Below are 26,805 nucleotides of genomic sequence, written 5' to 3'. Positions count from 1 at the left end.
CTGCAATCTTGAGTTCTCTGTCGTTTAAGTCACATATTTCCATGTCTTTAAGTTCATTTTCTGGAGACTTTTCATTTTCTTTCTGAGCTGCCTTGTTGCCTTGGTTATTCATGGTATTTACTGATTTGTTATTTCTCTTCCTAGGCATCTACAGGAGTGGGTTTTGTGACAGGTTGATAGGAAGAGGTCTTTCTTTTGCTTCCCATTAGGTGTTGGTAGAATGCTTTATTTTCTCTCTGACTGAAGGCTTTTATTGTCTGTCACGCTGTAGTGTTGTATTTTTTCTGCACTGTTCTGGCTTCTCACACAGTGTGGGGATTCCGTGGAATGTGGGCTTGTCTCTGTGAACAGTTCGCCTACATCACAGGGCATCGCCTACATCACAGGGCATCGCCTACATCACAGGGCATCGCCTACATGGGGAGATGTGGAGAGCTTCTGAAGTTCCAAAGGTCTTCCTGCCCCAGATTCAGGGCTTGTGTGTTTCAGGGGCTCTGTTTATTCCTGCAGTGATCCACTGAGATTGGTTGGGATAGGGCCAGGGTGGGTTGTGAGAGGTGGCCCAGAGTAATGGCGGCCACCATCATCACAGCAAGTTCTGCACCCAAGGCTCCTTCCCCTTTGCTGGAACTTATTGGGACACTGTGGCTCAGGGTAGTAGTTCTCAGAACTGCAAGTATTTTGTTCTTTTGATCTGACATTTCTACCGTTCTGCTGCTAGAAATGGGCAGGTGGGTTGGGGTGAGCTTTGGGAGGGTGAGGAAGGGATAGCTAGGCTCCGTTCCTATGCCGTCAGGGCTCTGTTTCGCAGTGAGGGCTTCAACTGCTGTTTTCACCCTTCTTCCCTCAGTCTTTGCTCCAAGGTCTCTGCCATGAGTGTTGGGTTCAACTGTGTTATGTGCTGATCCCTCGGGCGGGACTTTGGGCCATAAGCAGAGCACTAGTAGTCCTAATTCTTCCCTCTCCTGCAACTGCAGAGCTCCAGAATGTAAGGAGTTCTGAGCTGTCTGCTGCATAGGAAGTCCTTTCTGGAATTATACCTGTCCATTTTGTTGTAAATGCCAGGGTAAATTTCAAGAGGCTCACCTCTCACCGCCATTTCTATGACGTTATGTCTCCTTTTTTTCTAATATAAGAATTTCACGTTATAAGCAACTCTCAGATTTTGTTTGATGTGTTACAATTTTATTTTTGTCGAGTTCAAAATATTAAAATATTATATAATTAATATCCTTTTAGAATTCTTCTCTATGAATTTGTTTTTCCAGCCACTCATAGAATTTTTCATCTGTTCCATATGTTTTGGTTCTTAGCTGTAATCAAATGCTAAATTGAAATGTAAATCATTTTGTGAAGGTTTATTATTTCATTCATTGTTATGAGTAATAATGTGATATCCATTTATGTTTCTTTATTAAGGGTAATAATAGCTATCATGCAACAACAATTTCATCTAGGTACTATTATTAGACCCGGTTGAAGATTGAGGAAACTGACACACCCATTTTTTTTAAGTTTATTGGGGTGACAATTGTTAGTAAAGTTACGTAGGTTTCAAATGTACAATTCTGTAACACATCATCTGACACACATTTCAAGTGACTTGTCCAGAGTTGCTCAGCCAGTAAGTTGTAGAGCTGGAATTTGAATGTAGGTTTGATTTCAGAGTTCTTAACCATTTTATTATATAACATTTCCTCTAGTTATTTGATTTCTTGCCTTCCCAGTAAGATAGTTAGCTTCTCGGAGGCAGATACTATGTCTTATTTAAACTGATACCCTTTTCCCTATAGCACCTGGAAAAAATGTTAGACACACAATAATGGACTGATTAATGTTTGTGGAACTAAATTTCATAAAATTAGCTGACCTGGAAGAGAATCAAACCCATGACACTTGCCATATTGCCCCAGGTTCTTACCAACTAAGATAATTTAGCATAATATCCTGTCTAACAACAAAAACTGTGATAAAGTATTTGTGACAATGGTAACTGCCAAGACTGCCAGCAAGATTTATAAGTATGACTAACTGAACGGGAGTCCATCTCCAAGCTCTAATTTTTGGTTCTGGCCTTCAGGCTCTCCTTTTGCTTTCTCTGGGCCTCTTTCTCATACTGTGAATTTTTAAACAGTTCAACTCTTTCATATGATTTACTTTTTCCCCCCTCCTTTTCCCTCTCTTTAATCTTGAGGATTCTAGGTGAGATCTTCACTATTTATTTAAGGAACATGTATATGTGTCTTACTATGTACCATGTACTTTTCTAAACACTTTATACACATTGACACCTTATAACAATCTTATGAGTTGGTACTATTATTACTTCCGTTGTATAGATGAAGGAACTTGCACAGCACTTCCTAGTGATCCATTATCCATTTCCCATACTCAGTAGAAATCTGGGTGGCAGGCTGGAGGCAGGTATAAAGTGGAATCAATCAAGTGGAATCGAAAGCCTTTGCCTCTGATATGGTCAGTTGCTTACCTGTTGGGCTGTGTCCTGTGTCTATAGAGGTCACTGCAGCTGTATAGTTAGGATAGTTTTGCCACAAACACAAGGAATTCTGTTGCCCTTCGTCATGACCCTCCCTACCCAACCAGCATCTCAGGTGGATACACACACACACACACACACACACACACACACACACACACACACACACAGAGTTCATGTCATGGATTTGAAGCAGGATACAGAGGCAAAAACATAGGCTTGGAACTTGGTGAGACTTGAATGTGACTTCTCTATCTTGGACAAGTCAGTCAGTTAGTGCTTTGGTTTTCTCAGCTATGAAATTGAAGAAGATGATAATGATTATAATAAAAACTGTGAGGGTTAAATGAGATAATGTGTTTGAATACTTAGCCCAGTGATTGGCACATAGAAATGCTCAATACATGTTAGGTATTTTTGTAATTATTGATATGCATGGCCTTTTAATATAGTATAGATATTTCACCCTTCGGCATATATGTAGCTTGTGAAGCTGAATTTGAGAACCAAGAGTAAGGTCTACCTTTATCTAGGAAATTTATCAGTCATTTTGAATCTTGATGTTGATTTTACCTTATTTGTCTTTGGCCTTCCACAGGCCCTTGGGATCAATTCCATTATCCTCAAGATTTAACTTTTGTGTCCCAATTTCTAATTGGCTTTGTGTAAATACCAGCATTCCTTTAAGGCAAATGGCAAAACCTGGCACCACAGTCCCTTATCCTGAGTGCATTATTCAGAGTGTTTATGCTGTGGCTGCAACAAAGGAGGGCCCAGGGGCAGAGTTATGCCAGACTCTACTTCACCTGAGGCCTGGAGCAGCTGTCAGTTACTCCAGTTCTAGGCACTAGGGCTTGAGCCACAGTTTTCAGCAATCAGTTTCCCAGACCATGGAGTGTCCCCTTGAGTGATCCTGTTGTAAAAGCATGGTGAATTGGCCAGTCTGGGGAGGTAGGAGTGACATTGCATTGGTGTGCCTCCTCCCTTTTCTGGTTCAAAACAATCCCTGTTAAAACATAGGGCTGTGATGGCCTGCTGTGACCTAAGAGCATTCTCACCTTGGTCATGCCCTAAAAGCATATTAAGCCTAGGGCAGGGGATGAAGGGGGAGGTAGAGAGACCCCTGAAACCAAAAGGAAGGAAAAAGGGGCATCCTTGACTCTCTACCTGAGGTCGAATTTGTAAGGGAGATTGGGAGGGAGGCTCTGATATAAGGCAGAGAGAGGGATATATGAGTTTGCGGTCTGGAGTCAGATAAACCTGGGTTTGAATCTTGGATCTACGGGAGTTTATGTAAAGAAGTTAATTAGATACTTGCCTTGAATATGTTAAGTACACATTATCATGTCATCATGGCATTGGTAACAAGAGCAGCAGTAAGAAACACATTTGGAGAACTGAAAAGCAGGCTTGGGGCTTTTGTGCTGACCCCTAGGGTCTGGTACCTTCTCTCAGTCTTATGCACACATCTGTGAGCTCTAAGAGAAGAGCTGAAGTCCTAGGGGTCTTCAAGGTGTGGACTGCTTTCCTATTTGGGGCATAGGAGAAATCCTGGTGTCAGGGCTGCTGTGTGAGTGTGTGTGTAAGAGGGAGACAGAGAGAGAGACTGAGACTTGAGGTGTAGGAGGCTCGTTGACTCAGTGGTAGTTGTATATGACCCATCAAATCAGCTTTTCTTCAGGAGGAAGAGACTGCCTTTGTTTGCTTCTCTCTTAGCAGTAAAGGACCATTTGCCTTTAATGATCAAGAAAACTGCTTAAATCCATCCTCAGAGCCCTCACAAGTGGAGTTTGTTTCTGACTTGGTTGTTCTTGACTTATAAAGGGTTTCTAATGTGCGTTTTAACAAGTCTGGTATTGGGAAACAGTATCATTATGCAATGCTAATGCTGTGGTGGCTTTCTTTTCCTCCTTTTCCTTCTCCTCCTATTTATTTATTTATTTATTTATGCATGCTGTTAAGTCACAGCCCAATATGCAAAATAGATCAAAGGAAGCCTGGACGCCTGCCACTTCTGCCCTTTCCACCTACACAGCTGCCCTGTGCAATTCTAAGAAAATGGGGGAAGGGTTTGCAAAGCACTGCCTTTGGCTCTCTGGGTTGTACTAGCTTTTCTCTGCCCACTTCGCCCTTTGGGGAGAAGGATTGGATACGACCTTGTAAATAAACAGCCATGTTGTGAGGAATTGGTTTCTATTGTAATAATAACGCTTAGCCACTGCAGTCCCCCTTTTCTAATGCTGTCTAAGCTGCAGCAGTTGAAGCCGTTGATTGGGACTGACTGGATGTTTGTGGAGCTCGGAGCTCATTGTGTAATAAAGTGTTGTAACCAAAGTGTGTTCCGGCCGTGTTTGGGGAATTTTGATGCAGTGGTGGTGTTCTTTGGAACATTTCAGTTAGTACAAATTATGCAGCTTTTCATTTATAATGCATGTATGCCAACCCCAGGTCTGTTTTACACAGATAGCCACTTGTTTCCATGCTCTCCCATATGGCATGACATAACCAGACATATTTTTGTGTGCCTTTCCATCAGAATCTGAGTGTCACCTAAACTTGATCCTTTTTCCTCTTCAGGCTACAGATGCACATGTTGAATGGTGCTCTTCTGGCCTTGCTGTTCCCTGTGGTAAATACCCGGCTGGTAAGTAGCCTCTTCTGGGAATGTACCAGCGACATACAGAATTTTGCTCATTACGTTATGCAGTGCTCATCTTCATGCTTAGCTTGTGTGCCCATATGAGTGTTAAAATAGCTATATACACTTTACTCTTGAACAACAGGGGATTGAACTGTGCAGGTCCAGTTATATGCAGGTGTTTTTTTCTTCAATAAATACGTACAGTACTGTAAATGTATTTTCTCTTATGATTTTCTTAAAAATATTTTCTTTTCTCTAGCTTACTTTACTGTAAGAATACAGTATATAATACGTATAACATACAACATTATCTATTAATTGGTGGTTTATGCTATTGGTAAGGCTTCCAGTCAACAGTTGGCTATTAGTAGTTTAAGCTTTGGGGGAGTCAAGAATTACACATGGATTTTTGACTGCACAGGAGGTCAGCATCACTAACTCCCATGTTGTTCAAGGGTCAAGTGTATTTAATGTTGAGGTGAGATGCAGCCCTGTTTGGATGCAGTGGAGTGTAATGGGGTTGGAAACATTTTGTGGAACTCTGAAGCTGCGATAATAGTTTAGGCCAGAGCTAGGACAGACCAAAAAACCTGCAGAAACTCTTGAAGACGTTTGGTGGTGAGAAGGGGGTGAGGGGCCCAACCCATTACACAGAGGCTTCCAGGGGTCCCTAAAGGGCTCCATGTGGACTCAGGCACATTGGACAAGGATAAACTGCTCGGGAGCCTCAAAGCCCATCTGCTGTGCCAGGGACCCCCTTGGGTAAGAATGAGATTCCTTCCCCATTCATCCAAACCCACAGGGCAGTCTGGGCCACACATACCCCTTGTGGCTAGCACGGAGAATTACACTATGGTAGGAGGCTGACTGATAAACCAGCATAGAGAGAAACAGGAGCTACAGGGCTGGGTGGCAGGGCTCTGTCCTCAAATTCCCACATGTAGGACTGCAGAAGCATTAACAGGACATATTTGAAAGCTCCGGGAAAGAAATCACCGGGAAAATCCTCCCTTCCACTTTCTATTTTCATGATTTAAATTCGCCTTATGAATTAAGATCATAGTTTCAATCTCAAAATGATAATTCTTCCTCTTCTGATAACATTTTATAGTTTACAAGGTCTTTGCACGTAACAGTTGTGTGAGGTAGATGGGGCAGATATTACAGCCTCTTGTTACAGAGGAAGAAACTGATGTACAGGGAGTCACACACATTCTACCGTGTTTCCCCGAAAATAAGACCCAGCCAGACCATCAGCTGTAATGCGTCTTTTGGAGCAAAAATTAATGTAAGACCTGGTCTCATTTTAATGTAATATAAGACTGGGTCTAATATAATATATAATATAATATAATATAATATAATATAATATAATATAATATAATATAATATAATATAATATAATATAATATAATACTGGGTCTTATTTTACTATAAGACTGGGTCTTACATGATATAATACAATATAATACGGGTCTTATATTAATTTTTGCCCCAAAAGATGCATTAGAGCTGATGGTGCAGCTAGGTCTTATTTTCGGGGAAACTTGGTAAATGGCATAGTTAGGAGAGGAGCCCAAGCCTCCAGATCCTAGACCCATAGCTTTACTTCACTCTCTCCAAGAATTTAATTACTCTCTCCCCACAAATACTCACATATCCTTGTGATTATCATACTTTTCTAGGTGCATATTATACATCAATAGAAACATTTTTAAAAGCATTCCTCTAAAGCAGTGATTTTGAACAATCAGTATGTTCCAGGCTCACTTAGAGGTACTTTAAAAAATAAGCTGATGAGAACCATATGATATCACTGATATGTGGTGTATAAACCAAAACCAAAAAAAGAACAAGACAAACAAATGAGAAACAAAAACTCATAGACATAGACAATAGTTTAGTGCAGGGGTGTCCAAACTTTTTTCAACGTTTTTTAACAAGGGCCATATGTCGTAAAATACACAAACAGCCAGGCCACTCACTCGAGGTGAAGTACGTATTGCCTCACCTGGTTTATTTAAGTAAACTAAATATATTTTTGGAATTTGCTGTAGGCTAATTAAAAATGGATTGCTGGCCACAGTTGGCCTGCGGGCCACAGTTTAGACACCCCTAGTTTAGTGGTTACCAGAGGGTAAGGGGGGAGAGAGGTGGTAGATGAGGGTAAAGGGGATCAAATATATGGTGATGAAAGGAGAACTGACTCTGGGTGATGAACACACAATAGAATTTATAGATGATATAATACAGAATTGTACACCTGAAATCTATGTAACTTTACTAACAGCTGTCACCCCACTAAACTTTAATTTAAAAAAAATGTATACCATATACCAGTGAAGCCATATGGTATATAAAACTGAAAACAACAAAGGAGCAAGACAAACAAATGAAGAAACAAAAAGTCACAGACACAGACGAGTTTAGTGGTTACCAGAGGGTAAGGGGAGAGGGGGTTGGTAGAAGATGGTAAAGTGGATCAAATGTATGGTGATGGAAGGAGAACTGACTCTTGGTGGTGAACACAATGGGATTTATGGATTATGTAATACAGAATTGTGCACCTGAAACGTATGTAACTTTACTAACAATGTCACCCCAATGAACTTTAATTAAAACATTTGTAAAAAAAAATAAACTGATGAACAAAAAATCAAACAAAAACACTGATGCCCTGGCCCCACCCTTGGAGGGTGTGAGTTCTTGACCTGTGTTGCAGCCATGGCATAGTATTTTTAAAGGCCCTACTAACATGGAGCTGCAGTTGAGAGCTAATGATTTTGTGCAATGGTTCTGAAACTTACTGTGTACAGCAATCACCTGAGGGATTGGCTAAAAAAATGAGGCGTGCCAGACTCCATCCCCAGAAGGTCTGATTGAGAGGATCTGGGGTGATGCCAAGGCATGCCGACTACATGGGTCCTCAGACCACTCTTGGAGAATCATTGTCCTAATCTCTCAAAATTCAAAGTTACTCCAATTGTGTAACTCAAAGTGTGGTCCAAGTATCAGCATCAGGTGGGTGCTACTTGTTAGAAATACAGAATTTCAGGTCACTCCTCAGACGTACCGCATCACAATTGGAATTTTAACAGGGTCCCCAAATGTCTCATATGGCCTAGCTCCTTTCTTCCAAAAAGCAGAAAGTGCTTTACAGTTCAACCTCCTGAAGAGGGAGCACCAGGGTGAAGGAGGGTTGGCAGTATAACAGGTCTTCGAATAACATCGTTTAGTTACATGAGATGGCGTAGGAACTTAACCCTTGTTTGTATCAATTAGTCTGTGGTAACATTGGTTTCCTTATACATCGTTTTGCTTTTAGTTGCAGAACCTATCAATGATGTTAAGTGAGGACTCACTGTATTGTCTCAGTCATAATAGACCTGGCACGTTAAGTTCCATGTTCCCCTGTTAGGTGGCATCAGCAGGCACAGTCTGCTGACGTAGGTACCTTTGCCCTCCCTTCTACATTTCCCCATACTGTATAACTTGCTTGACTTTACATGGGGAACTGTAGAATCAGAATTCCTGCCCTGGTCTAGAGCTATAGAAGATGATACCCAAGAATGGTGTAAATCATTTAAATAAATTGTAAACATATTTCTTACTGACTCAGGGATATGGAGCAGTGCTGGAGCCAAAGTTACTCTCTGCCTGTGTAATCTGCTAAGGCAGTGATGTGGATCAAGTGCTATCTTATTCCATCTCTCTGGCCACCCTGTAAGTTTTCTCAGGAGATTGACAAGTCAGGGAGAGAGAAATCTGCTCTCTTTCTCCATTTTTTTTTTTTTTAGCAACTCCATCAGATTCCTGGAAGGAGTAGCATACCAGAAAATTTGCCCCTGGGCTCATAGGGTTAGTGATCCTGAATTTGAATGCTTCTATCCTATAACTTTGACCAAACAGTCTCTGCCATCAGTTGAGGTGGATATGGTTCTTCTAAACAAGTCAGCGTCATCTTTTTTCCTAGTGAGACCTTTCCCCCGAGGAAAGCTGAACAGTCTTCTTGCAGAACCACTGAGCATAAACATATATTATGATTCCCATTGTGCAAACTTGAAAGGGCCTAAAAGGCCCATTTCACATACCTGAAGTCAGAAAGCAAGTGAAGTTTTCATTCAATCAATATTGTGTTACACCAAAGGTATATATATCTTCACTAGGCCTGCTCTTGTTTCCTTAGCCCTTTTAACACCAACACCAGCAGGAACAGCAGCTGACACTTAAGTGCTTACTGTGTGCCTGGTACTGTTCTAAGTGCTTTTCATGGATTAATTTATTTAATCCTCACAATATACGTATGAGGCAAGGTACTGTTATTATCCCCAAGATCAAGGTGCCAGCAGGGTTGGTTTCTTCTGAAACCTCTCTCCTTGGTTTGCAGATGGACACCCTCTTGCTGCCTCTTCACATGGTGTTTTCTCTGTGTACACACATCCCTGGTATCTCTTTGTGTATTGAAATTTCCTCTTATTATAAGGATACACATCAGATAGGATTAAGGCCTACCCTGATGGCCACGTTTGAAATTAATCACCTCTTTAAAGGTCCTCTCTCCAAATATAGTCACATTCTGAGGTACCTCGAATTAGGGCTTCAACATATGAGTTGAGGAGGGGGTACAAGTCAGCCCTTAACAGCTTTACCACACTATTCAGAGGTCCCTCACTCTCTGCCTTTTCCCCTCTCCCTTTCTTCCCCTTTCTTATGGCAGATTTGCTATTGTATTTGTTATAGCACCTAATACTTTTCAAATAAATGTCAAGCTATAGCCAACCAGTTTATCAAGATGTTCAAGTAACTTCCTTAACATTGAAAATTCTTTGATGAGCTTTCTCTTAACTAGCAATTCCAATCACTCTGGTAAATAATCCTGGTGCTCTTTTTCTAAAATGAAGCTGAGAAAAGCTCACGATGGAGGGCATGTGTCTTGCCAATTGGCTTTGGCCTTGTTGTTTTAAACATTAGAACCCCTCCTGGGATACTTCTGGCCTTAAGTACTTTTATTTTGCAACCCCTTAGTTGAGCTCAGATTGACTTAAAATAAGGCACAGGAAGATAGGCAACTCTTTCTTAAGCCTGATGACCCAGTTAGGCAGGAAATCAGCTTTTGACTTTTCTTTTGCCCTTCCTTCTTGGCCCTTTATAGTTTTAATCTTTTTTTTCTTTCTTTGTTTTTTGCTCATTAGCAGTAATGAGGAAGCAAGGAAAATAAAATGAACTAATTAGTGTGTGTGCCAGTAACACAGACAAACATACACTCACATATATAACGACAGAGGGAGAGTTGGAGGAAGTTGCCACAGTCAGCTACAGGATTGGGGGTCATCAGTGAGTGTCCATGTGCTGCACTCTGTCCTCTGACTCATTGGCACCAGGATTTGCAGACCAGCTAGAGAATGCCCAGGTCCCGTTTCCTCTTGGTTCTCCATCTTAGAAGCTGAAACCTTAGAAGAAGGATTGTGTATCCCAATGGCCCGTATTACAAGTCAGTGCTCTTTGCCGCAACAATTCTGGAGGTCTCTTTCTGGTTTCAGATGAAGTATCTTAAGGGCGATTTTTCTTTTGCCTCTCAGAGGGAAGGAGGAGAAATACATCATGGGAGTGCTGATAATTAGATTAGCAGAAAGCTGAAAGCTTGTCTGGTCAAATCTTGTAGAGGGGGAATTTAGGAGGATAAAATGACTTGCCTAAGAAGCCAAAGTGGGTACTTCTAGAACCCAGGTCTTCTGACTCAGACTTCAGAGTTCTTTTTGTGTTGTCTGAGTGATATTCAGGGTGAATTTGAATGCTAGTGAGTCAAGGTGCTGGGGACGCTTCTTATCTTCCCTCCCTTTCTTTTAAAAGAGTTAGGCCATAGGCTTCTTTGAGAAGCTGAAGAGGACCGTAGTGACCCTTCCTAGATAAATACACAAACATAACTTTGCATACAGTTTCATTAGGGCCACTCCTGTCCCCACAAGGCCATCTGTGGATCTCATATCTAGATCCTCCTGCCCAAGCTGTCAGTAGTTCAGGGCTTGGAGAATATATGTGCTGCCTCCTTTATAAGCTCCTTGTTATAGTCAGTGGCTTTTTGGCCTGATGGTGATGCTGGCTTCCTTATCTATGCCTGTGACTTTTCAAAGAATGTCACCTATTCCAGGCTAAACCTCCTTCTAGAAAGTGAAAGCCAAGAGGTGGGAGCTTAGTAGGGTGCCCTGGAACCTGGTTACATATTAGCTTTTCAGTTACTGCTCTTACCTTGCCAAGTGGCCCTCAGAATGAGGCACTGTGCCCAAGTTGCATCCGCAGCCCTGTGCCTTTTGCCTGCTAAGGCCCATCAGAGTGCTTTCCAAATGGAGTGTTCTGAGCAAGGGGCACTGGAAACAGCAAAGAAACTTAAGACACTGTTATCAGCCCTCCTCCCAGACCCAAGACTCTAGCCTGGCCTATAGTTGTATTTGCAGCCATCTGTCTTTTACGAGAATAAGAAGAAGAATGATAATGTTTCTTTTTTCATCAAGCTCTTCTAAAAGGCTTAAAGCCTTGAGTATCTCATTATCAAAATTTCCCATTGTTGTGTTTCTATATTGATCTATTATGTTAGTTCTTTTTTTCCCTCCTTTACCACCCTTTCCCTTTTGCCCAGTACTACTTCTCTGTTAGGTGGTTCTTTTGAATGTTCTGAACTCTCAGATCAAGTTGAAGAGGTTAGTAATGATTTTCTTCATTACTGGGGCAGCTGCCCACCACCCACAATCACCTCAATGTTCTTGGGATACAACTTAGCCGGTGGCATACCTTGTACCCATGTGTACTGCTTAGGAAACTGCTGTCACCAATGCAAATAGGCTTGAGAATCTCACTCTTTACTAATTGGCACATTGAAATGTGCTAATTGACCTAGAAAAGTTATTTCTGTGACTGGCAAATTGAGCTATTTTAAAAAGTTATAGCTTGGATTTTGAACCTGAACTAAGGACAGAATGTCCTTTTGCTTTCCTGAGAGTACTTAAAACATTGGCTTCAAAACAGTCCTTAGCAAAAAACAAAAACAACAAAACCCCCCATTCTTTAGCTTTCTGAAGAATTGATTTGGGCAAAATTGTGCTTCAACCTACAAAGGCCAGTGTGTTTTTGATCAGATGACTGCAAAGTGTGAGGATGTGGAGGGTTGAGAAAAGTCTGGGGTTCCTGGTCCAAACTGAATTATAGGGACTACCTTAGAATATGTCTCATTACGACCTTTATTTTAAGATTGATCTTTGAGAGTCTTACATCCGCCAGTAAACACAGATTTTTGCTGAGTACTTTTCTGTATCAAGTATTGTGGTATATGCTACAGGGAATGCAGAAGTAGCCAGGGTATATTCCTGGCCTTCAACGAACTTGCAGATAGAAATATAAGGCATAAATGCCTGAAAAGTTATGGCAATATTAGAGTCAAAATTGTGAAAAAGGAAAATCATAAGGCAGTGCAGGTTTAATTGCTAAATTGCAATTGTTCCAGAGTTCTAAAAAATGGGAAGAGGATTAATATTAGCATTTATAGTGCACCCACTGTGTGCTACATAATTTACATATGTTATCGTTTATTTCTCACAAGGACCCTATTTTCCCTATGAGGAGAGGTTAAATGACTTGTTCAGAGTTCCATGGTTTGTATATGCTAAAGCTAAACCTGTGCACTTAGCACTCTAACATACTACTTCCTAGAGTGATCAGTAAGTGGTCCATGGAGAAATGAGCCTTGAAAGATGATTAGAATATACATGAAGTTGCAGAGGAAGGAGACACTTTGAATTAAGGGAATGCCATGTGCAGAGGCATGGAGATAGGAAACAGTCAACTCATCACTGAAATTCTAAAGAGCAGGATGGAGAATCATGAATTCCAGTTGTATACGACTTTGCCACTTGTATGCATCCTGGGACGCTGTCTCAGTCACATCTTTTAGCCCTTATAGTGTTTAGATTTTATGTGTATTTCTTATTTTTTCCATGTCTACTGATAAGAATTCCTCAAGGGTAGATGGGACTTTGGAACCAGAAAGGCTCTTTTACAAATATTTCACCCCAGTGTAGTTAGGATTATGGACTCGAGGATCAGATTCTCCAGGTTTCTATCCTGGCTGTGCTACTCGTGTGTGTGTGTGTGTGTGTGTGTGTGTGTGTGTGTGTGTGAGAGAGAGAGAGAGAGAGAGAGAGAGAGAGAGAGAGAGAGGTGTGTGGGGGGGGGGGAGAAACACGGAGAGACGGAGCAGGGAGCTTGGTCAAGTTAACTTTTGTTGGCTTTAGTTCTCTCATCTATAAAATTCAGGTGGACTAGTGCCTGCCTCCTAAGGTGGTTCTGAGGAGTAAATTAGTTAATATGTGCAAGGCACATAGCACAGCACCTGGCAAATAGGAAGCCCTCAGTCAGTGTTAGATATTAATTCTTAGTCTTTGATCCTCACAAAAACCTGTAAAGAGGTTTAGCGTCTCCATTTCACAGAATGAGACTTAGAAAATTCAAATAATTTGCGCAGGGCCACACAAGCATCAGCAGAACTGGTCTGAGAACTTCAGTCTTCCTGATACAAAAACTCATGGCTTTCCTTCTTCCTTTTTCTTAATTATTTAGATTTATTTTCAAGTATTAAGCCAAATCAATTCTTTGTGATAAAAATGTATATAGTATCCATTAGATATTCAGGGGGACTGATTACACTTTTAGGATTTTTTTTTTTTTTACAAAAATAATGCATGTTCATTGGAAAACCATTCAATCAGAGGAGTATAAAGAGAAAGTTAATCATACCCCATCAACTTTCAATGCTATCCCCGCCCAGGGTAAGTTATTTTAAAGGTTTCTGCATCTTTCCACGTTTTTATTTTGCTCACAAATGAGAGTTTCATACTTCTAGGGTTGTCGGTTTGTTTGGGTTTAGGTTTCCTACACAATTGGCATTACACTGTAAACAATACTCCAGTATATTTTCCTTTAATATAACAGGAGGTAATCAGTGATCTTTTCAGGTATGGAAATAACTCATTCTTTTCTAACAGCTACTTAGCACTCCATAGTTTAATTGTACTACACGACATCGGACAATCAAGTTTGTGAACTCATCCTAGAAAAAGTGCTACATACCTCATTGCTGAATATCACTATGGTAACCTTTGAAGTACTCCCCTTGGGAAGCTATATGCCCCAATGCCAGTGCCTAGTCCACCCTTCAAAGCAGTTTTGGAACTCTTTTTCTGGAATGACCATCAGAGCGGTCGTCGTATTACCCTTGATGTCCTGAATGTCATCAAAATGTCTTCCTTTCAATATTTCCTTTATCTTTGGGTAAAGAAAGAAGTCATTGAGGGCCAGATCAGGTGAGGAGGGAGGGTGTTTGTTTACTGGCTAGAAACTCCCTCACAGACAATGCCTTGTCATGCTGCAAGAGCCATAAATTGTGGGTGAAAAGTTCAGGGTGTCTTAACTTTTTCACACAGCCTTTTCAGCACTTCCAAATAGTAAACTTGGTTAACTGTTTGTCCAGTTGGTACAAGTTCATAATGAATAATCCCACTGATATCAAAAAAGGTTAGCAACATCCTTTTGTAGCAAAAAGTTGCAACAATTTTGCAAACTTCACTGTCAGACCTGTCCCTAGGTTCCCAGCACTGCATTATAACTATTGTCTGTGGGCAAGGATAGTGTCTTTTGTGATGTCTGTGCCCTGCAGGGCCTCGCACCTACCACTTGGTAGGTATCCACAGATAGAATAAGTGAATTAGTCAACCAGCCTGAACCTCTGTATTGCTCAGAGAAATTCCCAGGATCTCTCTCACATACTTGAGATCTTTGGGTGTGAAGATAGAGAGATGATAGATGATATTTTTCCCAGGCAAATTCTTTCTTCAACCATTTAAAATAATATTCTCCTGATTAAAACAAAAGACATATTTATTGTTGAACATTTGTGAAATACAGAAAAGTATGAAAAAAGCCTGTGCTTTTTTAGAATTAAATGACAAGGTTTTATTCAAGGGTCTTAAGATTTGCAAATTGTGGGACACTACCAGATAACACCCAGAGTGTTCCAAAGAAAAGAGGAAAGCTTAGAGTTCTTATAGTAAAATGTACATTCTTGGGAAGATAAGTCCTACATTCTTAGTCTCTGGATTGGTCTGAGATGGTAATCTTCCAGATGTCTGATGGTCTGGATAATGGATGTCAGGTAGTCTGGACTTGTGAACATTATTTCCTAAGTTCTTCAGAGGGTTATCTATAGGATGTATATCTCCAGGTATTGATGCACAACTGGAAAGTTCAAAAGTATAAGTCCTCAGGCTAGTTAAAGTAATATAAAATTTATTCCTCATGTTTCAGCCCATTCTGATTTAAGTAATTGTGTTTGCTTAGTGATTCCATTTTGTTTCTTCACTCTTTCATCAGATAGGATGGTGCATGTAAAAAGGCCTAGCACAGCTAATGGTATGTGTTAAACAGGAGGTTATGGCCCCTGAGAACCTGACACTTAAACCACCTCAGCATGAAAAGAGATGGATAAAGACCAAGACCTTCAAACATAGACTGTTCTTTTTTGTGTTCTGTGGGTAATTCTTAATCATATTATTATAATGCCAGCCTACGCAATAATCTTGTATTCAGCTGTATTTACCAGTTTAATTACTTTATGCCTCTTTGGTCAGTCTTGAGAAATCCAGAAGTTGCTTTTAATTGGGAAATGAATTCTCTCTCTGAACTACTAGTTCATGAAGTTGGGATAGAAAACAGTCAAATTAGTTTTTTTCCATAGAAGCTATCTAGGGTGGAGGGGGCAGGGGGCTTTGTTTTTTAATGCTCTAAAGTTTCACATGAATAGTAAGTGAAATGAAGGGAATTAATATGCTGAGTGACAACTGCATTCCACGCATGTACTGGGTGCATTAATACAAGGCTTCACAAATCATCTGAGATGAAGGACCAATTTCATTTTTATTCCCAATTGGCCATGGACCAATATGTTTGTATTGCTGCATTTGGATATTATAGCAAGGTCAAAATGCTGTAAACATTTCTAAATCCTCCTGTCAATTTAGGTACATATTGCATCACATATCAGTAATAGTCCATTGATCTTACTGAGTACACTTTATCTCCCTTATTCCTGATAGCTAGCTCTACCAGATTTCAGGCACAAGCGTCTGGACAGGGAGAACAGGAACAACACAGCCCCCACATCCAGGGAGCTGAATACCATGGAATGGGGTGTAGTCTGATTTTTGTTTTATGATTAGCTGTACAAAGAGAGAACAAGTTAAAGAGAAAATAATTTTGGAATGATGGGTTGATCTTTAATTATAAAGATCAGCGAAAGTAATGTGTCAGGATCAAGTTTAAATATTAATCAGTGTTCCATGCAGATGTTTCTTGAGATTTTGCTATTTGAAGCAATGTATTATACCCTAGGTCAGGGGTGTCCAAACTTTTTTCAGCGTTTTTTACCAAGGGCCGTATGCGGTAAAATACACAAAGAGCCGGGCCACTCACTCCAGGTGAAGTACGTATTGCCTCACCTGGTTTATTTAAGTAAACTAAATATATTTTTGGAATTTGCTGCGGGCCAGTTAACAATGGATCATGGGCCGCAGTTGGCCCGCGGGCCGCAGTTTGGACACCCCTGCCCGAGGTCAAAAGAATTGCTTTGAACCTGTACTATTTTTAAAAGTAATTTAATTATATATCTGTAATACAACATATTCAAAATGTCTCCTTTCTTGCATATACACTGTACTGTTAAGATTTTGGGGTGCAAAGGGGATTGTAGAAAGACGGGGCCTTGAACACTGGCAACCCAAGTGGTCTTGAGCATCACATCTGTCCCTGGTTAGTTTTGCCACCAGCTGACAGAGCCAGCAGCTTCTAGAAGATCAAATTAAAGCGTCCTGATAGGCTTTAAGGAACAGCATTTACTCAGTGAGGAAATGCAAAGCCTGTGCTTTTTGATGTTAGTCTTAAGAGCTGCTGGGCGATAGTGAAGTGAAGAGGGCTTTGTTTCTGAATTAGCCTTGCTGAGGGAGATTAAAATTCCCTGGCAGGCTTTCTTTTCCACATTGACTAACAGCACCTTTGTTTTTTGCCTGTTTCCAAGACGGTTTGATTAGGGAACTGGCCAGCCCTCTCTCCTCCCTTCTGACAGGTGAATTAGGCCCACTCCTGGTTTATCTTTTCATTTGAATAAAATGTCCGGACCTTTAGGTTTGTCAGGAGGCCCAAGCCCCTGAACCCATGGAGGGTGTGGCGTCAGGCTTTTTGTCTCCAGAGCTTGCTCCTTTTTTTTGTCTTAGTTCTGTTTTCCTAAAATGAGATAAGAAGGAACAGCCTCCAGCAGTCGTAAACAATACTTTTTCCCCAACCTTGAGCCACTACCCCAAGCAGTGTTTCTTCATGCAATAAAAGCTTTATCTAGTGGGTGATTTCACTCTCCTGTCTGTGGACCTGTGGTTCTCAACCCGGGTTGCATGATTGGAATCTCCAGAGCTAGTTTCAAAACATACCCATTTTAAGAAAGCTCTGCAGGCACTTCCAGTGTGCCAGCTGTCCCAGCCCCACCCTGCCGGGGCCTGGAGCTTTGCACAGTTATCTGTACCTCATCAAGCCTTACTTTCTCCATTCGTGCACTGGGATTAGTAATATCTGTTCTCTCAACCTTACAGACAGGTTAGAAAGAAAACATAACAGATAACAAAAGATAATAAAAGATAACAAAGAACTTTGAAAAATTTTAAAAAGCACTATACACATGAGTACTTGCCTTGTTTTTCCTCCTTTCAGTCATTTTTTGAAAGGGGATTTAATTGAGATATAATTTATATACCATAACTTTATCCTTTTAAAGTGTACAGTTCAGTGTTTTTTAAGTATATTCAGAGTTGTGCAACCACCACCACTGTTTAATTTTAGAATATTTTCATCATCCCCCAAAGAAGCATTGTACCCATTACCGATGTCTCCCTATTCTCCCCTCCCCAGGCCCTGGCAACCACTAATGTACTTTCTGTCTCTCTGTATTTGCCTACTCTGGACATTTCATGTAAATGGAATCATATAATATGTGGCCTTTCCTAACAGACTTTTTCACTTAGCATAAAGTGTTGAAGTTCACTCATGTTTTTGCACGTGTCAGTACTTCATTCCTTTTAATGGCTGAATAATAAACACTTCTTTGTAGCTGTTAACCTAAAAATAAACAGCCAAAGTGAAAGGCAACAAACATTTATTTGAGATCCAAGAGAATAGCTATTCAGGAAGCGCTGATTCAGGCAGAGACCCAAACCGTGTTCTGATTAGGAGGTGAAGGCGAGGGGTATTTATGAGAAAGGGAAGGGGAAGAATTACAGGAATAGAAGGAAAGAATTTCTAAAGATGCACATAAGCTAACATAATGATAATTCGAAAGAATGTTTTGAATTTTCAGTCCTATAGTCATGATATCTGCTTTTTTGTTGTCTTTGCAAACAGTTGTTTGGAAAATAGTGCTGCTTCAGGCCCAATCTGAAGGGTATTTTGCCCAATTTTAACATCCCAAAGATTTGAGGTGGAAGATGTGCAAGGCAGTTCCTCTGGGATGGAAGCTCTGATTCTATATTGAAGTGGCTCCATTTATATTATTTTTCACAGATATAACACAGTTTGTTCATCCATCCATCCGTTGGTGGACCTTTGAATTGTTTCTACCTTTTGGCTATTGTGAATAATGTTGCTATGAACATTCATGTAAAAGTATTAATTTGAATGTCTGCTTTTAGGTAGGTACCTACCAGTGTAATTGCTGCATCATATGGTAATTCCATGTTTAACCTTTTGAGGAACTGCCAGATTACTTTCCAAAGTGGCTCTCCCATTTTATATTTCCATCAGCAGTGTATGAGGATTCCAGTTTCTCTGTATCCTCACCAACCCTTTAAAAAAATTTTTTTGGTGGGGGAAATATTGGGGAACTGTGTGTTTTTCCAAGACCCATCAGCTCCTGGAAAGTCAAGTCGTTGTTTTCAATCTAGTTGTGGAGGGCACAGGTCACTGGCCCATGTGGGAATCGAACCGGCGACTTTGGTGTTATGAGCACGGCACCCTAACCAACTGAGCCAACCAGCCGCTCCCAGTCACCAACACTTTTTATTGCCTGACTTTATTATAACCATCCTGGTAGGTGTATGTAGTACTAACTCACTGTGGTTTTGACTCTTGATTTGGACTGACGGAACATTTTTGGTCATGGAGAATTGGCTGACTTCCTTTGTACACTTTGACGCTTTGTTTCAGGAGTCGTATTGGTACACCCATGTTTCATCACCAGTGATAACACGGCTCAAAACATCATCTTGCCTCTCCAAAAGGTCTTGGCAAACTTTGACTCTCCTTTGCTTTTGTTCATTGGTGAGCTTCGTCGGGACCATTTTTGCACACACCTTTCTCATACCAAGATTTTCAGTTGAGATTTTCCAAACTGTTTCTCTATTGATGTATACTTGGTCTGCTATGCTTCTCACAGTCAGCTGAGAATTTTGACGTACAATTTGACGGTTTTTGCAATGTTTTCGTCAGTTCTGCTCGTTACTGGTCGCCCTGACCTCTCTTCATCAGTGATGTATTCTCTCCCCTCTGAAAAACATTTAATCCATTTGTACACTGCCGTTTTCTTCATGGCATTATCCCTATGAACTTGGACTAACATGTCCTTGATTTCATTTCCACTCTTGCCAAGTTTAACAAGAAATTTAATGTTTGTTTGTTGCTCTAATTCAAGCTCAGACATTCTGCAGTGGCACACAAACACATACAACAACAGTAATGAACGCCACTCAGCAAGACACCACCACATGTCAACATGAACACAGCTGTGAGACACTGATATACTAAGGGTATGAAACCTTACTGAGCTGTTTGTACAGTGCTGCCAACATAAGCGCACGGTGGCAAGTTCGCGAACTTAATTGTCAGAACTTGTCTTCCTGGATGATTTTGAAAGAAATATCATTTAATTTTAAGTGTCAATATTGCATTATACAGCTCTAAAATATGCCTATATACTGTGTTTCCCCGAAAATAAGACGGGGTGTTATATTAATTTTTGTTTCAAAAGACGCATTTGGGCTTATGTTCAGGGGATGTCATCCTGAAAAATCATGCTACAGCTTATTTTCTGGTTAGGTCTTATTTTGGGGGAAACACACTAATTGCAATGCCATTATCGTATCTACAATCATTATCAGTAGTTCTTTAATATTATCAAATACCCAGTCAGCAGAGCACAGGTTTCTAATCCAGCCAGATCACAGTTCCAGTCTTGGTTCTAGAACATCAGTAGCCCTTCTCTGAGCCTGTTCCATATTGTAAAATGAGGACAATCACAATATTTTCTAAATCTTCAATAAAGTAACATATGTAAAGTGCTTACCACGATGCCTGATAGTACTATAAGTGCTCAGTAAAGATTAGGTAAAATTATTATTTACTAATGTTGTAAAACTATGTGAGTTGCTATTAAAGTACCTTAAAAAATGGTTTTGACTTAGAATCAAGAGGCAGATTTGGAGCCCAGGAAAAATACTTTTGGGGGAAAACGAAAGAACTTTCAAAGTGGCCTAAAAAGCCACAAGGGAATGCTGGTATGAATTGCAGCTAGAAATGATAGGGTCTTTCTAATTTCCCTCCACTCTATATAGTTTATTCCCCATGAGATTCCTGTTACTTGTCGTAGAAGCTTGTGTATGTTGAATAGTCCCCTCCTCCCCTGGAAGAGAGAGGATAGCTAGCTGGGATGTGAGGTGAAAGTGAGGAACAGATTCAGGGCAGAGAGGGGCACTGCAAGTAAAACGGGGGGGGAGGGAGGGGGCAGGGGCCTCAGAGTCCTTGCTCAAGAAGTGAAGCCTCAAGAGACCTGGGTAGTCTTGGGCTTAAAGCTCCACCTTGTGGGTACTAGCCCAAGCAGTCCTGCATCTGTGCATGAGGTCTGGTGGCATGAGGCAGGTTCATCCTCTTGTGTTGCTCTAAGAATCATTTCCCTTCCTCTGAGATGGCCTCACTCTCTTGCTGCCTGTTCAGGCTTCAGCTAAAAGCTTTTTAACAAAAATGGAGCCCAAAGGAAGAATGATAAGGTATCTGATTTTAACCCGACGTGAGAAAACACCAGATGCTTCATTCTGTCTGAAAGTTCAAGGGAGGAAAAGCAATTAGCAGCTGCTACTGATTTAGCAACAGACACCTGCTAAATAAAAATCTGTAAACTGGGCAGGCTTGGCACCAAAAGTGAGTGTGCTATTTATCAGGCATTTCTGGGAATTGTGAATTATGTTGGATCAAAATAGGTGTTTGGGGGGGGTGTCTGTGGGCTGCAGGAGTGGCAGGGGGGGCTCTAAAGAAGCTGAACATGTCCATACAGACCAGGAGTATGTTTTACTAAGATGACAGCAATTTAGAAATGGCTGTTTGGTGGGTGAATGGAGAGGAAGAGAAGAGACTGAATCTTCCAGAAGCTGCCTGGGTCTCTCCCTGCTTCTGGCTTGACTCACAGGCTGCCTTCTGGGGGCCATCCCATGGGGCAGAGGTAGGGCTGTCAGGACGGCAGGGGGAATCCTGCTTCCCTTCCCCTGCTGATCCAAGACCATACACTCTCCACCAAGGGCAGTGAGTCTCAAAGCAGGAGGAACCCTGAACTCTGGGCTCATGGCAGCTCCTGCTATGTGACAGTTACAGACTGTTGACTCGAGGAGCCATCTCAACATATTCTGCTGAGCTTGTGCTTTGCATTGGCTGGGAAAGAGGCTTATGCTTATCTGTAGCTTTTTGCTTTCCAGAATTCTTTTCCAAGTAGACATTAACTACTGCTCTCTACCTCCATTTTCCTGAGACACACCAAACCACAAAAATGGAAACAGGAATGTACAAACAGATAGAGACAGAGATGGAGGGGTGGGAGGATGCAAGATTTTGTATGGAGTGGGTGTTCAACATATGACTGATAAAAAAGGCCAATAATGTTGTAAAGATTTTGTAGGGTATCCGATGGACACGTGTCCCATTTGGGAGACCACCTCAGGGATACTGTGGATGCCTGATCATGGCATTGTACACCAGAAGCTAAACATTAATGAATGCCAACTATAATTTTATATATATAATGTGATGGCTCAGTGTGAGGTCGGAGGGATAGTGGATGGGGGGAGGGAGGTTCACAGTGTGAGGGATATAAATGATGAACATCTAAGTATTACCTTGTCTTGTACACCTGAAACTAATAAATTAAAATTGAAAAAAAAAGAAGGCCCAATTTGTAGGTGATCTAGATGGTGTTGAAAGAATTGGGTCACTCTCATTCGTGCCTCATATCACGTTCACTGTATGTAACTGCTGTTGCTCTGTCTCTAAACTACGCCAGAGGTCATCTGCAGCTTGTGCCAAAGGGATGGGCCCTGTTCTGTTTCCAGTCTTGAGTAAAGGGATGGCGACTTACTTTACAGAGCAGGTATCAGGGGGTGCTGTTAGCAGACACATGGTCAGAGCTGTCCTGAGAAAATACTGCCCGGAAATTTATCCTGGCACGGTGCTTCAGTGTGGGTAAAGACTAAACTCCAAGTTCCAAAGGTGGAATCAAGCGACCATTCTTTTTCCTTTGACCGAGTTGGCACTTAGGCAAGAATACTCATTCCAGAGGTGTTTGAATTTCACTTCCTCTGCCCTTCAGTGCCAGCGCAGGAGGGAAGATGGGACAGTGAGAAAAGGGTAGAGGGAGAGCTAGGATCCCCACTTTCCAGCCAGAATTGGGGGAGCTCCACCTTCTCTGGTCAAGGGATAGACAGCATTCCCATCAATCAGGACCAATTAGGAGGCATAACCACAGCGCAGATAGTAACAGGCTGCCCTGGAGAAAGACCGAGGGATCCTGCCTATGATGGTGTGTACTGGGTACACCTGTTGCTCTTTTTAAAAATTATTTTTATTAAAATGTAGCTAACATACAGTATTATATTAGTTTCAGGTGTATGCAATAGTTATTCAATATTTATATACCTAAAGAAGTGATCAACATGGTAAGTCCACCAACCATCTGACACCATACCACACTATCACAATATTATTGACTATATTCCCCATGCTGTACATTACATCCCCAAGACTTATACCTGGAAATTTGAACCTCTTATTCCCCTTTACCTTTGCCCCACACTTTAAAAATTTTTCAATTACAGTTGACAATCAGTATTACTTTATATTAGTTTCAGGTGTACAGCATAGTGGTTATACATTTATATAATTTAAGAAGTGATCTCCCTGACTAGTCTACTACCCACCTGGCACTATACATAGTTATTACTATACCATTGACTATATTCCCTATGCTGTACTTTACATCTTTATGACTATTTTGTAACTACCAATTTGTACTTATTAATCTCTTCCCCCCTTTTCATCAGGTTTATGAAGATTCTCAGCTATTATATCTTCAACTAGTACCTCTGTCCCATTCTCTTTTCTCTTCTGGGATTACATTTAGAGTTATGTTAGTCCATCTTACTCTGTCTTTTACTTCTTTTCATCTTTATCTCATATTTTCCACTTCTTTGTCTTACTATGCTGCATTTTGGATAATTTCTTCAGTTCTGTATTCCAATTCATGGTTTCTTTAGTTGTGCTGTATCGGCAGCTAACCCTATTAATTAAAACTATCAATAGAGTTTTAAATTTCACTTTTTCATGTTTTCAGACGCATTCAGTATAGTCTATAACTAATGATTATGTTCTGAGGTCCTTAAAGCTCTGTTTACACTGGTTCTTATTTCCTTATGTGTTTATGTTTTATTTTAAACATTGCTGTTGTTATTGTTCTTTTACTATACATTGTTTATTTTCCTTGAGATTTTATTTGTGTTAATTTTTTGAGTCCTGGATTCCTCTAGAGAGGATTTGTTTTTGTTCTTACCAGGTACTTGAGAGCTACAGTACATTTTCCTGGGAACTGCCTGTCATTTCTATGAGAAAATATTCTGATTCCATACCTACCATTTAGACTTCTGGAGCCTGGCCTACTGTCATATTTCTCCAAGTATATGTTAAGCACTCTTGCATCCAGATTACATTAGGGAGCTTTATTAAAATACAGAATGCTGGGCCCCATCCAAGTGGGTCCAAAGAAAATTCTATTTTTCAAAAACTCTGTGATGAAAATAAAGATTTTCCACATTCTCTCTGTGTTGGATTAGCCAGGAGTTGCTGTGAGCCTGAGTTCATCATCCTTCAGTGCTGACAGAAAACTTGCAACCAGACTTGGAGCATTGGAAGAGATACAGAATGTGAGAGTTAAACAGAGAAGAAAAGAAAAGAAGTAGAAAAAAATAGGAGCAGAGTCTACTCATGTCAGGAGGTGGTCCAGTGCCATCTCTGGTGGCATGTGACATTTGCCTTCACTTGATTTAGGGATTCATGAACCTGGCTCTAGCTTGTAGCAGAGGTGATGAGCCTTGTTCAGGGGAGATGTTGGAGGAGGCAGGGTCGTGAAACCTGCCTTGCAAATGGCTGCCTGACCCACTGGTTGCCTTCAAGCAAGGGACCCTAAGGAGTATAAGATTAACCAGACTCGTGCTTTTGGTGTGTGGGGGTAGTGGGCTGTGTGGTGAGTGCCCTTGAGCTATTTTGGCTGGGCTGAGAGCCAAATCTCAGATGCTTTTGTCCCTTTCTTTGTTCTAGTGCTAGTGTGGGTTTGGCCTTATTTAAAGCCTTCCGATGCTCATGTCCTTTGAAGAAACTAAAATATAGATGGATGGTAACACAGCCTGCTTCACTGATGAGGAACTGGTAGTTTGGTACCTTTCCTCTCGTATCTCCCAGTCTACTTGATTTACATTTTCTGGGTGGAATCTGTAACCCAAGGCAGGGGAGAATGATGTCTTGGTGAAAAACTCCCTCGTGGATCACTTTGTCCCGCCACCTAACCAGGAAGGCTAACCCTGGGTAAGTCATTCTGCAGGCACAGTTTGTCCTCTGCACACAAGCTGATTGTCTTTTGACTTGCAGCTGCCTTTTGAACAATATCTGTCATTAGCCTTTCCCCTGAGTCCTGTGGAGAGAGCCATACAAATATTTGCTTTCCCTCCTTGAGTAAAAAGTCAAGTAATGTGTTCAGGGCTGAACTTCTAAGTCCTCAAGTACCTCCTTGTGTACTTAACGCTTCTCTCCTATTTCCACATGAAATTCGAGCTTTTGGCCCAGTCTAAAGACATGGTAAATCGGGATTTAGTGACTTTAGAGACCTCTGGGTCCATTTTCATGGCTAGTGCCTATATCATTGTAGCTAGGTAGGGTAGGCCTTTAGATTTCACAGACCCTATTTCTTTTCCATCAGGGGAACAGCCTGAAGTATCAAACAGACAACAGTGGTTAAGATCATGCATTCTGGAGCCAGGTTTCCTGGGTTCACATCCTGAATCAGCCATTTAATAAGCCTGGAGACTTCAGACGAGTTATTTAAATGAACCCTCGTCCCTTTTTCTTTTTGAGCAGACCTTGGGTGCACATAATTGGAGTGATCATATTTATAATCCTTGATTTTATAACAAACTCCATCATTGGTCCATGCATGGCCTGCTTCAATTTTATTAATGAGTGCATTTATTTCTTTATGGATAATATAATAAATGACTGTGATGAACTCAACCCAAGAACTAGCCACATTAATAATAACTTATGTCTGCCTATGTGCTTCTCCATCCTGCTTCCTATTTCCTTACCACCCTGATGGAACCCCTAGCCCGAATTTTGGTTATTATGCCTTTGTTCTTTTGAAAATAAGAGTTTTATCTCTCTCTTTTCTCTCATGAGCACATGTGTGTATTCCTAAATAAGATATTATTTAATTTAGTTGTATTTTGGCCCTAATAAAAAGGGTATTATGTTGTATGTACTTTTCTGGGATTTGCTTGTTTTATTCATCATTATATTACTAATACTCATTGCTGTTGCTGAGTATAACTGTAGTTCCATTTTAACTGTGGTATAATATTCTATCATGTAAATATATCACAATGTCTTTGTCCATTCTCCTTGAGGTGGGCATTTGCACTTTTCTAGTATTTACTATTACACAAACCTCCATAACTCAGTTTTCTCATCTTAAAATTGGAGAACCATAGGAGCTACCTCATAAATGTTTTGAAAATGAAAGGAGTTAATAGTTGTAAAGTGCTTAGTACAAGGCCTGGCTCAATAATATATGGTTGGTCAGTGTATTAATTTGTTTGGGCTGTCATAACAAATACCACAGAGTGGGTGGTTTAAGCAATAGAAACTTATTTTTTTCACAATTTTGGAGGCTAGAAGTCTAAGATCAGTGTCATTAGTGTTAGTTTCCTCTGAGGGCCTCTTTCTTTGGCTTGTAGATGGTCTTCTGGTGTCTTCAAATGGTCTTTACTCTGTGTCTCTCTGTGTCCTTATCTTCTTATAAGATTAGGGCTTAGCCATAGGACCTCATTTTGTCTTAATTTCCTCTTTGAATGTCCTATACAGTCACATTCTGAGGTACTGTGGTTAGGGCTTCAACATACAAATTTTGGGGGGATATAATTCAGCTCATAAGAATCAGTAAGCATAAGCCATTATGATCATCATTATCTTGCTCTTCTTCTCAATACAGCTCAGGGACATGCAGCAG

General features: G+C 40.8%; 1 protein-coding gene across 4 annotated transcripts in view; it reads left to right on the top strand.

Moving 5' to 3' along the window:
• The window catches only part of TMEM164 (transmembrane protein 164), a 223,952-nt gene that overhangs the window by 133,636 nt on the left and 63,511 nt on the right, over positions 1-26,805 (top strand). For all 4 annotated transcript variants that reach the window (XM_081043677.1, XM_081043680.1, XM_081043678.1 and 1 more), the window contains one exon: positions 5,075-5,141. In XM_081043677.1, the coding sequence (XP_080899803.1) occupies positions 5,075-5,141 (67 nt within the window). The remainder of the gene's footprint in view (positions 1-5,074; positions 5,142-26,805) is intronic.

Source organism: Rhinolophus hipposideros (assembly GCF_964194185.1).
Source record: "Rhinolophus hipposideros genome assembly, chromosome: X".
Taxonomy (NCBI): domain Eukaryota; kingdom Metazoa; phylum Chordata; class Mammalia; order Chiroptera; family Rhinolophidae; genus Rhinolophus; species Rhinolophus hipposideros.
This window is presented reverse-complemented; position numbering and strand designations above follow the sequence as displayed.